Below are 15816 nucleotides of genomic sequence, written 5' to 3'. Positions count from 1 at the left end.
TATGGATTGGGATAACAGTTGTATGAGCCCCTAATAAAATGTTAAAAAAAAGAAACAGGTTGGAAAAAACAAACAAACAACTTTGCTTGTTTTTAAACTCATACAGATGGTTGATACATTAAAAACAATCAACTTGAACCAGAAAAGGGAAACGTCCCTGGAAGTCATAGGGCAATGTGCACAGCAAGTGACCATCATTGCAGAGGCTGGTGACAGCGCCCCAGGACCAATCACTGTCCTAGAGACCAAGAGGCCGACCCTCTGCCCAGCTGAGAGCATCTGTTCCCAGAATCATTGGGCTGACCACACTCTGGCTCAGCACCCTCCCTGGCAACGAAAGCATTCGTCCTTCAGCCCGTCAACTAGTTAGAGTGTAGGCACCTGCTTTTGCAGCCGCCCTGGATCATCCAGCGCACCACGCCCCAGCAGGGGGCTCCATCACCCACTCTGGGAAACAGGCTAGAAGGCAATCTTGGTGACACAAATTAAGCTGCAGAGAGCTCCGCCACGCTTCCAAGAAGACAGTGCCACACCCGATCGTGCCACACTGGACTTTTGGGTTTTCTTTGTAAAAAACATGCATTTCCCGGAAACAACATGCATCTGAATTGCTGGCTGGAAAGATAGGCTTTGTGATGCTTCATCCAAGTCCCAATTAGAAAAAGTTACACACACACACACACACACACACACACGTGAAACACGCCATTTCCTGGCTCTGTCTGGGAAAGGTCTAGACACAATGACAACCCAGTAGCAACCTGTCCCCCAAGCCCCAGACTGTGATCCCAGACTCCCTCCTGGACATCGAGCACCTGAGCAGAGACCAAGGCACCTGCCTCAGGCGCCCTCGGGCCTTGGAAAGAGCAGAGGTCATAAAACCAGAGCAGAGGTCATAGAACACACAAACCAACTAGTGTGCAATTAGAGAGAAAGAGAGAGAGCCCTGCCCTGGAAGTGAGTGAAGCCCACAGGGACACATGGCTACACCTGCCCGTGGCCTGTGCTGCCCACAGACGCTTGCTGCCCTTCCCCACTGCTCATCGGGTTCATTCTTGTGGAGCCCTATCAGTGCAGATGGCGTGCCAGGGTGGGCTGAGGGTCTGTGTGGCCTGTATCCCCAAGATCCAGTAGTGGGGTACATGGTAGGTGGAGCAGGAAAGTACTCGGCTCCCCCACCTGCAGGTCCAGCCTTGACCCTCTGCACCTGTGGCATCACCTGGCTCCGGCCAAAGCTTTCCCAAAGGCCCAAAGTTGGCTCAATGCCCATCCAGTGCTTAGGCTTGTAGGGCAGGAGAGGCCAGTGATGGCTGTCCCCAGAGACATGATGCAACTTTGCGGGGCCCAGGATGGGTGACATCTGGGTCTCATCAGGCCCAGCTGTCCAGAGAGGTCCCATTCATTCTAAAGATTCAATTACTTGTTGTCTCAGACCCAGTGTAAGTGACCTGACACAGCCAGTGAGGTGAAGGGGTGCAGTGTGGCAACCCCGGGCACGCTGGTTCAGGGCAACATCTGAGGTGAAGGTCACAGCTAAGGATGGTGAGTGCCTGAGCCGGCGCAGCCTCATTCCAGTATGAGTGTGGGAGCAGCTGGCCCCCTGTGAAAGGGAAAACCTTCAGTGGCCAGCTGCTTTCTGGGAAGGAGCTGGGAGTCAAAACAGAGAGGCGCCACTAAGCCACAGTTCTCACGCTGTGGGGAAGCCGACTCCAGCCTCACACCGCCTTGACCGCAGGCGCCAGGCACTTAGGAGCTGCCGACGGTGCATCAGACCAAACAACGGCGATGGCGGGCTTGGGCTTGGTGCTCTGCACATGGGAAGTGGTGAGCCTTTCTGACAAAGGGGACACCAGGCCCTAAAGGAGTCTGGATCCAGGCCCAAGGACCAATGGGTTGGGATGTGCCCAGGCCTCGGGACACAACAGGTGCCCTTGGACATCTAGGAAGCAGCTGGTGAGGAGTTGGTTTGGTAGATTGGGAATCCCAGGGCTGGTACCAGCTTCTGTCAGCACTGTGTTTCAGGACAAACTGCTGGGCAGTAGACAGAGCTGGCAGCTGGCTGTGCCTGCAGCCAGGGACCTGGAGCCTACACTCCTGCCTGGCCGGACCCCAGAAGCCAAGAGCACAGCTATGGATCTTGGGGTGCTAGAGATGAGGAATTAGAGGGCACCCAGAGGCCATTTCCCCTTGGACTTTCCTAGGGGATAGAAGTGGGGCTTCTCCACAGGAAAGAGGAATGTATACATACGGAGCACAGGAAGGAAACCACTAACAGAGCAATATGGTGATGGTGAGGATGGGAGTGGTGTAGCGAGAACACTGGGCACGCAGACGGCTCAGTGTGTGGTGCTGGTGTGGGTGTGACACACAGTACCCAAAGGAGCAGCGTCTGCTGGTGGCACGGTGCCTGAGAGAGGGGCCCAGGAGAGGACCTGGTGGGCCCGGACACGTGGCCTGAGAACGCACCGTGGCCCTCACTAAGCAGCCGTCAGGAGTAATCCACAGATGGCCCCACAGACAGAGGTGTGCTGAGGTTGTCCGTGTGGTCAGGTCCACTCCCACTCATCTCCACCCCCGTACGACAGAGCCAAACGCCGCCGAGTCCTCCACCGTCCTCGCCACCAGTGTCACGGTGGAGCCCCTCGTTGCAGCCACGGTGTCAATCCATCGCTCTGAGGGTCTTTCTCTTTCTAGTGATCCTCTGCTTCATCAAGCCTGGGGTCATTCCCCAGTGATGGTCCCTCCTGGTGACAGGTCCGAAGTCCACAAGATGAAATCCCAGCACCTCCGTTCGAGGAGCCTTCTGGCCACCCTTCTCTCAAGACAGCGCTGTGCTCTCTTCAGGCTGTCGGCAGGAGACTGGCTATTCTTCGCCAGCACGTCCTGCAGACCCCTTAACGCTCTGTCCATTCCTGCTGGGAGTGGGGTCCCCTTCCCCGGGGTGCTGGGGCCCCTGATCAGACCTCGCTGCCCCCATGCAGCACAGTGGTGGAACCAGAGGAAGGTGCAGAGCTGGTGCGGGGTCGGAGCCCAGCAGCCGCCAGTAGCAACTGTCAGGCTGGACCCAGGTTGTTGGGAGAGGCACAGGGCGTCAGCCACAGGCAAATGTGAAATCACTTCCCCATCCTGTTCCTCTTATTTAAAAAAGGTCAAATGGGAACATTCTGGTGATAACACTGTAGATAATTCAGGGCCCTGGGGCCATCTTCCCTGCTCTGCACTTGCATCTCCCTGGGTGTTCGGCCTCTTCCCTGCTTCGTGGGACCTGCCCACACTTCCAGTACCCCAGTGCTGGGTTTGCCAAGTGCTGCTGTTTCTGGTGGAAGAAAGAGGAGCTCTTTACTCCTGTAGAGCTTTACCGTCTCAGAACCTCACAGGGGCAGTTCTCAGTTCCACCTTGTCCTGTCAGGTCACTGTGAGTCAGAACGGCCTCAACGGCAGTGAGTTAGGTTTGAGCTGGATGCTTCTGGGTGGGACCACCTGTGGCCCAGCCTTTTACCTTGTCCCAGCCACATCAGAGCAAAGGCCTGGGTCAATCTGGGGCTGCTCCCTCCCTTGGGCAAGTCCTGGGGGAAAGGCAGCCAGAAAAAGGGTGCTCTTGCCACATACTCTTGCCACACCCAGCGACGCGGCCTCCTGTGAGCAGAGAGGCGGCTAGAGGCTTGACTGGCATCCCCCGGACTTTCACCCACAACGACAATACGAAATGACACCAATTATGGTTATGTGTTCACTGCGGCCATTTCTTCTCTATTGAATGACTCCCTCCTGCCTGTCCTGGGGAGAAAGATGTCTATATGCTTTCTACCCCTGTAGAGTTAGTCTTTGAAGCCCACAGGGGCAGTTTGACCCTGCCCGATAGATAAGAGTGAATATGGTTTTTCTGCTTGCCTGTCCTCAGGCAGTTACACACAGTCACCACCACGGCTGTCTTGCCTTTTGCCCAATAGACATGGTGACCTTCTGTCCCATCTTGTGTGCCACCCTTGTTTACAGAGGATGAAACAGAAGGTCACCACATCTATCAGGCAAGACAGCCGTGGTGATCCTACCACCTCCTCCAAGCCCACTCTGCATAGACCCATGGCTGTACCTATGTGCCCAGCACGGAGGTCCTTCCTCAGCAGACCCTTCCGCTCGCATGCTTCCTCCGCCCCTGCCTCCACCCCTCCCCCAGGCCACGGTGCCTCTAGGGAGCATAAGCCCACTTCCGCGCAGTCCCAACCTTCCCAGAGCACCCAGGCCTACGTGGCAGCAAGAACTCAGTTCCCCTACCGAAGGTGGTTCTCAACCTTCCTCTTTCTGCCACCCTTTCATACCGTTCCTCATGTTGTGGTGACCCCCCAACCATAACGTTATTTTCGTTGCTACTTCATCACTGTCATTTTGCTACTGTTATGAATTGGGTGACCCCTGTGAAAGAGTCATTTAACCCCCAAAGGGGTCACGGCCCACGGGTTGAGAACCACTGCCCTACAAGCTCCCGTGGCCCGAAGCCCCACCAGCTACCACCACTGACCAGGAGGAAACTCAGCCCATCCATCCCCAAGGCTGAAGGCTGCTGTGCTTGGAGGGGACCAGCTACTCTCCAAGCTCAGGGATGTCACACTGAGGGCCGCATCCGATCTGAACAGCCCTCACTTGCCAGTCACGGGAGAGCTGGCATTTCCTCCAATTTCACGGCTGCCTGGAGCACATGTCCCAACGAGTGAAGGACAATCCGTGTAATGAGGAAGATTTAAGTGCCAGCAGGAGGGTGACTCAGGCAGAGCAGGGGTGGAAAGGCAGCCACAACAGTGCTGGAAGCGCTTGTGCCCCAGGAACCATGCACTCTGCAGGGGAGAGGGTGGCCGGCCCACCTGTCACAGCCTCGGGGGGCCTAGGCACAGGGATCTCCAGCCGCTCCCAGCACCATTTGGGCTTCTCTACGTGGCTCCCATGGGGTTCTATTCTGTTCCACATCTCGGTTTCCACTACAGTGGTTCAGGAGGCTCATGGGTAAGAAGCCCAGGGCGACACTGGGTAGAGGTGGGCCAACCGGCAGGTCCAGCAGCATCTCAGTCAACACATCTCTGAATCCGAGGCTACACTGGCACACCGCCAGGCTCTGGTCCCTATGCTGGAGCCACACAAGGGGAGAAAAGGGCACCAGGCCTGAGTGGACACAGAGCGGCCTGCGGTCCGCTATCACCTGGCCTCCTCAAGGTGCACTCAGGGCACTGAGGCAGTGTGGCCTTAGTGTGCTTCACTTCCCGGGGTCATGGGAGAGGGCCTGGCTTGAGTTCTGTCAGCAAGTGGCCCTCCACGCCAGGCCCGGGCAATATCAGACCTCACCTGGAAGAACACGCCAGGCAGGTGCTTCGTGCAGCTGCAGTGAGGGCGTAGTGAGAGAATGGGTGGTAGGGGCTCCAGCCAGGCTGTGCCTATCAGCACCGGCCCCAACACCCCGATGAGCTTCCAGGGGTGTGGGGGCCCTGTGTGGCCCCCTCCTCTCCTGGGCTCAGAGCCAGCAGGGACATATCTGTGGTGGCAGGGCCACTAGCTGGCCACACCTGCTCCAAGAGCCCCTGGGTGCCGAGGGCAGGTGCAGGCTAGCACACGGCCCCATCAGGCTGTGGGAGAGCGGGCATCAGTGGGAGGTCTGAGAACAGAGCTTGGGGAGCTAAGGCTTCTGGCTCCTTGATACCATGTGACAGGCCCAGAAATGACCAAACTGCAGCTTTTAAACAGACAGTGGCGACCCAGCAAGAGCCCTCCCAGGTGGGCAATTGATGGACAGGGCCCCATGACTGGGCAAGCACCGCCGCGTCCCCCCCTCCCCCGCACGCACACCAGCTCTTGTAGCCATAGCCAGGACCCCTGGAAGGTCACCTGCCAGGCTTCAAGCATCAGAGCTCCATCCCTGCTCAGCAGGAAGGGACAGAAAGCCACCAGAGGGACTAGGTGACTGAGGAGGGCAAGAGGCAGTTTCCGCTCCGGCTTCCCCTAAGGCTGCAATTGGAAGGCACCACTCTGTCCCTTCCGAGCAAAGCACACCAGACCAATGCCTGCCCAACGCATGCTCACAAGTGACAGCCTGGGCCTGGGCCACAAGTGGTTAAGTGAGAGGGGCGAAGCCAAGGGAGCAGCGAGCAGAGGGCTGACTGTCTTCACTCAGCGCCCTAATCGGCACATCAGCAGACAGGAAATCCTCGTGCGGCGGGTTCCCAGCCTATTATCTGAGACACCTGGTGTGGGCGGTGATTCAGAGGCAAACAATGAATCGGCCCCTGCGCAGCAATTAAGGGCCTTACGGGCTCATGCGACTAATCCCCCCAATGGAGATCAAGGCTGCACTGGGACTGGGGGTTCATCCTGAGACTCCTCCACTCCGTGGGGCCACGTGGGCAGCAGGGCCACGGCCCGAGCCTCTCTGTCCGCCCCCGTGTGTGTTTAGAGCCCAGCGTGCTGGGCTGGCTCATTCCCTCCCTTCACACCCCAGGAGGAAACAGCTCCAGGGCTGGTGGGACGACCCGACAGCACCAGATTTTAACCACGCTTCCCACCCCCAGCAGACTGTCTTTTGTTGCATGGAGCAAGTATGCCTGGCTAATGGCTGACCAGGACCCCTGGTGGTGCAGGGTATTAACTGTTGGATTGCTAACCACCATGTTGGTGGTTTGAAGCCACCAGCCACTCTATGAGATAAAATTGAGGTCATCTGCTTCCATAGAGATTGCCTGCCTCAGAAACCCTACGGCATCTTACAGGGTCCCTAACCTAACCAAACTAGGTGCCATCGCGTCCATCCTGCCTCACAGCAGCCCCACAGGACAGGGTAGAATGCCCCCATGAGTCTCTGAGGCCATAACTAAAGAGTTACAGGAGTAGAAAGCCCCATCTTGCTCCAGCAGAATTGGCTAGTGGTTTTGGACTGATGACCTTGTGGTTAATAGCCCAACACATTCTCACTACTATCAAGGTTCCTTACAGGGCCACTAGGAGTCAGAGTCAGTATCAGTGGGTTTGGTCTGGGGGATGATCCCTGGTCGCCTGTGGTTAAGCATTTGGCTGCTCATCAAAAGGTCCACCAGCCCCTCTACGGGAGGAAGATGAGGCTGTCTGCTTCCATGAAAACAGACAGTCTCGACAACCCTCTGGGGCCCGTCAACTTGTCCTCGAGGGTCGCTGGGAGCTGGGATCCATGCCGCGGCAGCGTGTGGAGCTGGGCTTTGGAGGTTTATCCATTTAGCAGCAGAAAACATTCCCAGTTCCCGGTTGAATGTTTACAAAACTATGGCCCGGAAGCCCGTGGCGGAGCCCACACATGCCCTAGCAGCCCCACCGGACGAGCCCAAACCCAGCCGCTGCCTCCTGCTGCGCACTGCTTGGGATGCCAGGGTCAGAGGTCAAGGGCTCTGAGCGCTCTCCCCATGGCATAAATCATGCTGGGCGGGCTGTCTCGGGACATGCTCATGGAAAGTACGTGAAAATCTGCCTGACTCCCGGTGGGGGGCAGGAGGCAGTTTGGGGAGTGGGGGGCACAGCCCTCTGGGCAGCAGGTATCATGGTGTTCGGTGGGGTGTGGAGACACAGAGAAGGGGTGTCCATGGGGAGGGCAGGACCCTGTCACCTCCTCATAGGAAAACGGACCTGCAGAGAATAAAGGTTTGCTTAGCCCTCAAGGTCTGAGAAGCTACACACTCTTTCATGGAGTGTGCCAGAAACCCACAGGGGCAGTTCTCCCCTGTCCTAGAGGGTGGCTCTGAGTGGGGACTGACTCCCTGGCAGAGAGTGAATAAAGTCCATCTTTCTCCCAGGGAGTAGTTGGTGGGCTTGAACCACGGATCTTTCCATTAAGCTGCTCCAAGACTTAACTCACTGAGCCACCAGAAGTGCATCGCTTCTGATACCAAGAAAAGAAACCCCTGCTGCCAAGTGGGTTCCAACTCACAGTGACCCCATGGGGTTATAAAGCTGAGACTGCAAATCCTCATGGGAGCAGACAGCCTCATTTGTCTCCTAACGACCCAATGGTGGCTTCAAACAGCCTGCACTCCACCACTGTGCCACCAGGGCTCTTGTTCATGCGACCAAAACCCCTTAAAATGCACTTTGGGTCATCTGTCCATTTTAAGTCAAGATGTCCAAAATTCCCTGTGGGCTTCTCGGATCCCTTCCCAGCTTGGCCAGTCTGGGAGGCTCACCCAGAAGGAACCCTGTGTTCTCTCTCTAATGTCCACTCATGCTGAGCACAGAGGGAAGCAGACCACCTTCTCTAAAAAGCACTTCACCTTCTGACTGGTGAAGTGACAGGATGGCAGAGAAAGCTGGGAAGCACAGGTGGCAGGCAGGTGGGGGCTCCGGAGCAGGTGTGATACATCTGAGCCTGGCATTGTCATCACAGAGGAAGAGAGTGTCCTGGGGTACACAGCAGCCTTCACACAGCCACTCGTGGGGGCACACAGTAGCCTCACATAGCCACTCCTGGGAGCACACACAGCAGGCCTGGAGCACGCAACAGGCCTCGCGCAGCACTCCTGGGGTCATACACAGCAGGCCTCACGTGGAAGGCCCTGGGTGCAGGCAGTCCCTGGGAGCACACAGCATGCAGCAGGCTCCACACAGAAGGCTCTAGGAGCACACAGCAGGAACGGAGTAGGGATGCCATCTGGACTCTCCCCTGTGAGGTGGGATCCAGGCCAGGTTGCCTTTTCTCCAGACTCACTCCCCCGTCCCTGGCTCCAACTGCCCATCCCACCCCAGGCAGGGTTTGTACCAGGGTCCTTTCTTCTCAAGGGCCCAGGGTGCCAGGGAACCTGCTTGGGGCTGCAGAGAGGATCCAGCCTATAAATAGTTGCTCTTATATCTTGGGAACCTGTACAGAGTGGTCACAATACAGGCAGTAGGCTCCCTCCTAGCACGTGATGACCCCGCAGGGCCCGGAGCCAGCCATTGGAAAGGACCGGAAGCCGTAAAAGCACCACTGTCAAAAACAACCTACAAGTCTGCATTATTCACAGGTGCTAACAGCAGCCAGCTTGAAACTGTCATGGAAAATAGATCTCGTGGTACTTGTACAATTTCCCTTGATATGAATGAACAATTAAAATATTCAATTGTATGATATGTGAATTGTGTGGCAATAAAAATGTTGGAAAAAGAAACGCATGACTAGTGCAAAAACAAACCGGCTCTCACCGCTGAAAAGAACTACAGCTGGGCTCCTAGAAAGCATGTTGGCGGGGCAGCAGGTTACGTGTTGGGTTGCTAACTTGCCAGGTGTGCTTTGAACCCGCCAACTTCACCTCGGGAGAGAGATGAGGCAGTCAGCTCAGTCTGAGTCCCATAAAGATGGACAGCCTCGGACAGCCTGGAAGGCAGTTCTGCTCTGTCCTGTAAATGGCTGTGGATCCGAGTCGACTTGACAGCAGAGGGTGAATCCTAGCTGGGACAGACAAGGACTTCTGAACTAGAACCTTCATACGTTATCTCTCTAAAGTAGGGGTCCTCAAACTTTTTAAACAGGGAGCCCGTTCACTGTCCCTCAGACCCATTGGAGGGCTGGACTATATAGTTTAAAAAAAACTATGAACAAATTCCTATGCACACTGCACATATCTTATTTTGAAGTAAAAAAACAAACGGGGCAAAAACATCTGGCGGCTGGATAAATGTCCTCGGCGGGCCCGGTGTGGCCCGCGGGCTGTAGTCGGAGGACCCCCTGCAAGGGTACAGGAGTCTGGAGGACCGGTTAGTCTCCTGTGTAGATGAGACTTTTCAACTGTAGTGCTGGAGAAGAATATTAAAAGTGCCATGGTCTTCCAAAAGAACAGAGATTTGTCTTGGAAGAAGTGCGGCCAGAATATGCTCCTTAGAAGCAAGGGTGGCAGGACTGCATCTGACATTAGTTGGACAGGTTGGCAGGAGAGACCAGTCCCTGGAGAAGGACATCATGCTTGATAAAGCAGAGGGGAAAAAGGCAAAAAGAGGAAGACTTTCGATGCGATGGATGGACAGAGGCGGCAACAACGGACTCAGGCAAAGGAACAATTGTGAGAACAGTGCTGGACTGGGCAGTGTTTTGTTCTGTTGTGCATGGGGTTGCTATGGGTCAGAACCGACTGGACAGCACCGAACAAAGCTGCCCGCATACAGCCTCTGCTGGCCTGGGGAGCAGTTCTCCTGTGTCCTGCAGGGCCAGTCTGCGTGGGGTCAACTCAATGGCAGTGAGTTGGAACTGCCTGGTGGGTTAGTTGGCTGCGCACTGGAATGACGGCTCACGGCAAAGCTGGTAGTTCGACTTTCTCCTCCGGAGAAAAGTGAGGCTGTCTGGTCCCAGAGAGACCAACAATCTCAGAAGCCCTATGTTGCTGTTGTTAGGTGCCATCAAGTCAATTCCGACGCAGTGACCCTACGCACAACAGAATGAAGCACGACACAGTCTGCACCGTCCTCACCATTGTGCCCATGGCTGAACTAGAAGCCCCGAGGGCAGCTCTACTCAGTTCTCCAGGGTCGCTTTGCATCAGAACAGGCTTGCTGGCAGTGGAGTTGGTTGGGTTCAGCTGCCTGTTCGCCACCTGGCTGCTGTGCGCTTCCTGAACAAGGTCAGGTCATATTAGAGTGACACAATGCTTGGGACAGGAGGACCGGTGTGCTGCTCAATGGGCCCTGAGTCAAGGGGTCCTAGGTAGCAGCCATTCGCCCAGGCCAGCAGGGGACAAAGACCCTTGGAGCTGAAAGGAAGGAGATGAGGACCCTTTCCCAGGGACTGCCATCCCCTGACCTCTACCTGGGGACCTGGGAGGTGCATAGGTGTGGCCTAGCAGCCCTTACCAATGGCCCACAGGACAGTGTCGAAGGTCCCCGAGTCTTCCTTGCCAGAGGCGTGTTCTTGCCAGGTCACCTGGAGGCGGCCGTCCAGGAGCCTGCCAACCCGCAAGGGCGTGCAGCCCTGGAGGAACTCGATGCCGTGAGATGCCATGTGTTCTGTCACCAAGGAGGCCATTTGCTGCAGGCACAAGAGAAGGTATGTGAAAAGCAGTGTCACACCATAGTCGAGACACCAGGGCAGGCCTTGCCCCAGACTGGCTCCTCCCAGCTGGCTGAAGGCAAGAAGGCTCCTCAGGGTCACTAAGAAGGTCTGGAGGAGAAGGTATCCACCACCCTTCTGATGGGGACCTCCCTCAGGACACACACACCCCAACTCTAAAGCTGGATGCTGGGCCAGGAATCTTCGGTTTGTCCTGGTGCCTTAGCTAGTTTCCGATCCTTGAGTCAAGAGCATGTGGTGGGTTGTCTTGACGTGTATCCCCCCAAAAAACATGTGTTGTGAATCCTAACCTTTATGCCTGTCAGCAGTTCAAGCTCACCAACTACTCTGTCGGAGAAAGATGAGGCTTTCTGCTCCCATAAGGACTGACAGCCTTGGAAAGCTTATGGAGTGGTTGGACTTTGTCCTATAGGCTCTCTATGAATGGGCATGACCACTCAAAAGGCCATGATTATAATTCCTTAAACTCCCAAACCAAACTCACTGCCAGTGAGTCCATCTCCCGTCTCATAACGAGATTAAAGCCTCCACTTTCTTCCACAAAACAGCTGGTGGTTTCGAACTGCTGACCTTACAGTTAGCAGTCCAATGCATAGCCAGTGATCCTATTCCAATGGCCTTAGAGCCATAAAAAGGGAGTGGGACAGAGAAACAAGGGAAGCTGGGGGAAGAGAGGTGCCAGGTCACGTGCAGATCACCACAGAACAGAAGCTGAAAAGGCCCAGGGTCTTCCCCCAGACACACACACACACACACACACACACACACACACACACACACAGAGTCTTCCCCTAGAACCAGGGCCCTGGGCTCAGACTTCTAGCCTCCTAACCTGGACGATAACACATTTCTGTCTGTGGAAGTCACTTTTTTGTGGCATTTCTCTCACAACGACCCTGGACAGACAGACAAAATGCCCTGGGTTCTTCTCTAGTGCAATCTCATTTTGTTGTTAGGTGTCTTCTAGTTGGCTCCAGCTAGCTGGATGAATGGGTCCATGGCACAGGATGAAATACTGTCATCCTCGCAATGACTGCTGTGTGGGCCTGTGGTCACAGCCACGGTGTCGATCCATCTCATGGAGGGCCTTCCTCTTTATCGCTGACCCTCTACCAAGCATGGGGTCCTGCTCCGAGGGTCCTTCTCCTGGGTCGTGTAGGAGGGTAAATTGGGCTGCTCACCACAAGGCAGCAGTTCCAAGCCACCAGGCGCTCAAGGAGAGAGAGTTGAGGCTATTTACTGCTGTCAAGATTGACAGCCTTGAAAACGCACAGGGCAGTTCTGCCCTGTCTGATAGTGTCACTGTGCGTTGGAATGACTTGTTGAAGTAGGTAATGGCCTTCTCCAGGGACTGGTCCCTCCTGAGAACATGTCCAAAATAGCTGAGGTGAAGTCTCCCCATAGCTTCGCTTCTAAGAAGCATTATGGCTGTACTTCTTCCAAGACACTGTGGGCAAAGAAGCAATCTGTCTCCTTTGCCCTGCCCCCAAGCTAACCAGACGTAGCTGCAGTGCCCACCGCAAGCCCCTGCCAACACGTCTGCTTGTGTAGGGCTGCCACTAGGTACCCGCCATGTGGCCAGACTCGTTCCTCTGTCATTGGGTGGCCCCTCCCCTGCCCTTACACAGGTGAGGGGTTTAATCTGTGAAGAGGCCACCCGCTCTCCCTTCCGGCCTGGGAGAGCTGGGGGCACTTGGCCGCAATGGGGGCCCAGGCAGGGAAAAGCTCGTGGGAGCAGATGTTCAGCTGCAGTAGGCAGAGGCATGGCTGGCTCACTGCCTCTTCTCTCAGGAGAAAATAAACAGTCGCTATGTAAGTCCTCCTAGGAGCAAACACCTGACATTTGCACAGGTGTACCAACCCCTTCCTGGCAGTCCAGGACAGCTGTGTCTAAGCCCCAGGAACCAAGGGCCTCTTGTAGCAAAGGCCGGGCCCCCGGGGTGCGGTGGCCCTGGTCCCAAGGTCCCTTGCCCTTCTTCAACCTCACAGTGCCTGACGACACTGGCCGGCCAGCCGTGGTCTGAGCAGACATTGCCGGGCCCGCTTTGGCCCCTCTGGAACAGAAACAGGCACGTGTGTCTTACTCCCTGAAACAAGCACGTGCCACTCTTTGTGGCCTTGCTCCAGGGGCTATGTGTTCTGGCCACACCTGCTTCTGGGGGCACCTTGACCTTGTCCTATTCCCTGGAGACCCTACAGGGTACAGACCACTCATGGGCCACCAGTCATCCTGCCTGCTTAATTCTGGGTGTTCTGAGGGTCCTGGTTCTCCTGGGCCCACCAGAGTCATTGTGTGATTCCTAAGCCCGAGTGGAAGCTGGGCCACTTTGACATACCAACACCACTCACTCTCCGGATCGCTCTAAGCCTGCTGCTGCATGTGCTCCCACTCTCACTTGGGAACGGGTTCTTTGCTTTGTGGAAAGGCAACAGTAGGGGAGGGTGGGTTCTAAGGTACCAAAGGAACAGGTTCTAAGCCACTTGTAGTAGAGGTATCAAAGGAGCAGATTAGGACAGAGGAGCCAGGTCACATGACAATTACCCAAGCGCCTTGGTGAAGAGACGAAGCCCACCCCAGACCTGTCAGCACAGACTTAGGCCCCTGAGGTCCCCTTGCCTCCTGCTGCCCACCCATGCTCCACCCCCCACTCTCCCCAGCAGTCCCAAGTCCACTGTCCCTCACCCACTCATCTCCCAGGGACTCAAACCCTGCAGACCTCCCTCCAACTAGACCCCCTACCCCTATGTGGTAGATGTATAATCGTTTGTCAATTTGAGGATTAAGAGTGTAGGGGTGAAGTCTAGCTTGTCAATCAGATAATAGTCAAGGCCTGTGTGGGCATGGCCTTCTCCTGAGAATTTTGAGAAACCCGCTACTTCCTCCTTGGAGGCGGCAGACACTTCGCTCTACGCCACTCCCTGGGAGACTTTGCAGCTGACAAGCCACATGGACCTACCCTGATGCAACCAGACCTCTGAATCCAGACAAGCCATGTAGAGACCCCTGCCAGTGCTGGATGCTTACATCGCCACTGGATCCAAAGACTTCCCACACACTGGCCTGTTAACTTCTACACTTGGCGACATTGCATGTGTTTCATGAGTCTGAAGAGGACTTTTTTTTTAGAAGAGGACTTTATAGATTGGCATCAGACATATGCGCTAATATCAGACTTATGGACTTGATCTGGACTGGGCTGTTTTCTCAATGTTCCATTGCTCTTGTATATAAATCTCTTTCTTAGACATGTATGTGTGTCCATGGATTTGTTTCTCTAGTCTACCCAGACAAACACACCCTACGTCTCTGGTCCCCATTCGCTGTGCCTCCCTCAGTGCCTCCAGGCCCCAGTCTGGTTGTCCATCATAAGCACTGGGCAGGGAGGTGCTGAGTGATGAGCCAGACGATGATGACTGTAGTGGAGGATCGCTCACTTGGGACCCAGGGCGGCCCTGCAGGGGGCAGCCCACCTGTCTACAGCGGCTGGGGCACAGCCTACAAAGACCCCTAGTGACACAGTGGGTTCCGCGTTGACTGCTAACCACAAAGTCAATGACTCAAAGGACTCACCAGGCACTCCTAGGGAGCACCATGAGGGGCTCTGCCCGTCAAGACTGACAGCCTTGGACACCCACTGAGGCAGTTCTCCCGTTCTAGGGGTCACTGTGGTCAGCATGGACTCAATGGGAATGAGTTGGGTTTGGGGGTGGTGGGTGGGGTTAAGGGTCCGGTAGGATCCCACCATCCTAGGGCTGTCTAGAAGTTGGGCGAGGCTCAGTCCATGTAGACCCCGAAGAGGCTCAATGAGGAGGAAGCTGGGACTGGGATTCTCCCAGGTGAGGGCCGCGCCTGTGCCACTATGCCAGCCACATCTACTGGGCTACACTGGGTCACAAAGCCACCCACCAGGAGCACCCAGGGCATGTGGCATGGATGGCACTAATGTAGACTCCCCAGCCTCGGTCTCCTCTCTGGCACGTACACGCTGGCATTTTTTTCATGTGTTGTGAGGTACCGCTGAGCTGTCCCTGGGCTCATAGCACCCACACATACAACAGAACCCAACACCACCCAGCCCTGCGCCACCCTCCCTACTGTCCCCATGTGTGAGCCCGTGGTGACAGCCACAATGCCAGCCCAACCTGGGAAGGGTCTTCCTCTTTGTTTAGAATGATGGCCACTTGGCTGCTCGGAGGGAAGGAGTGGGGAGGCCCCGGGGTCAGTGTTCGGGATGGGTGTGGGCGGAGGCGACACTACCTGATCAAAGCCCCGCAGGGGGATGCTGCGCATCATCACGGTGGTGTCCAGGCCCACCCCGGAGAGGAAGCCAGCACACTCCAGTGCCACATCTGCCGTCCATGAGTTAAGGGAAGTGAACAGAGCCCCAGGGAGTCTGGTGGCAGGGTGGGTTACTTACTGGGCTGCAAACCCAAGAGGTCTGTGGTTCAAGGCCACTAGCTGATCCCTAGAAGCAAGGCAAAGCAGTCTCTTCTGTAAGGATGAGCAGTCTTGGCAACCCTAATTCAGTCTCTGCAACTCTAAGTCAGAATCGCCTCAGCGACTTCGGGTTTGGTTTGAGTGAGCAGCACTGTGGGTAAAGCGCTCAACTCTTAGCTGAAGGGTCGATGGCTGGAAGCCACTGGTGACTCGGAGGGAGAATGATGAGGCTTCTTGCTTCTATAAAAACGCAAGCCTTATTCCATGATGCTCACCTTCCCGACACAATCGCTGAGGACAAAGGGATGCATAAGCAAATGTGGTGAAGAAAGCTGATGGTGCC

General features: G+C 55.7%; 1 protein-coding gene across 2 annotated transcripts in view; it reads right to left on the bottom strand.

The window, feature by feature from the left end:
- TXNRD2 (thioredoxin reductase 2) overlaps nt 1–15816 on the bottom strand; it is a 77978-nt gene that overhangs the window by 19601 nt on the left and 42561 nt on the right. For both annotated transcript variants that reach the window (XR_006680144.1, XM_004701202.2), the window contains exons 9-10: nt 15294–15385; nt 10819–10993 (exon numbers count right to left, since the gene is read on the bottom strand). Coding sequence is in view for 1 of the 2 variants with exons in the window: in XM_004701202.2 (XP_004701259.1) it covers nt 10819–10993; nt 15294–15385 (267 nt within the window). In the remaining variant the exon portion in view is untranslated. The remainder of the gene's footprint in view (nt 1–10818; nt 10994–15293; nt 15386–15816) is intronic.

Source organism: Echinops telfairi, unplaced genomic scaffold, assembly GCF_000313985.2.
Source record: "Echinops telfairi isolate 266 unplaced genomic scaffold, ASM31398v2 ScPeMD7_70;HRSCAF=299, whole genome shotgun sequence".
NCBI lineage: Eukaryota > Metazoa > Chordata > Mammalia > Afrosoricida > Tenrecidae > Echinops > Echinops telfairi.
The sequence above is the reverse complement of the archived record's forward strand: the minus strand, read 5'-3'. Positions and strand labels throughout refer to the sequence as shown.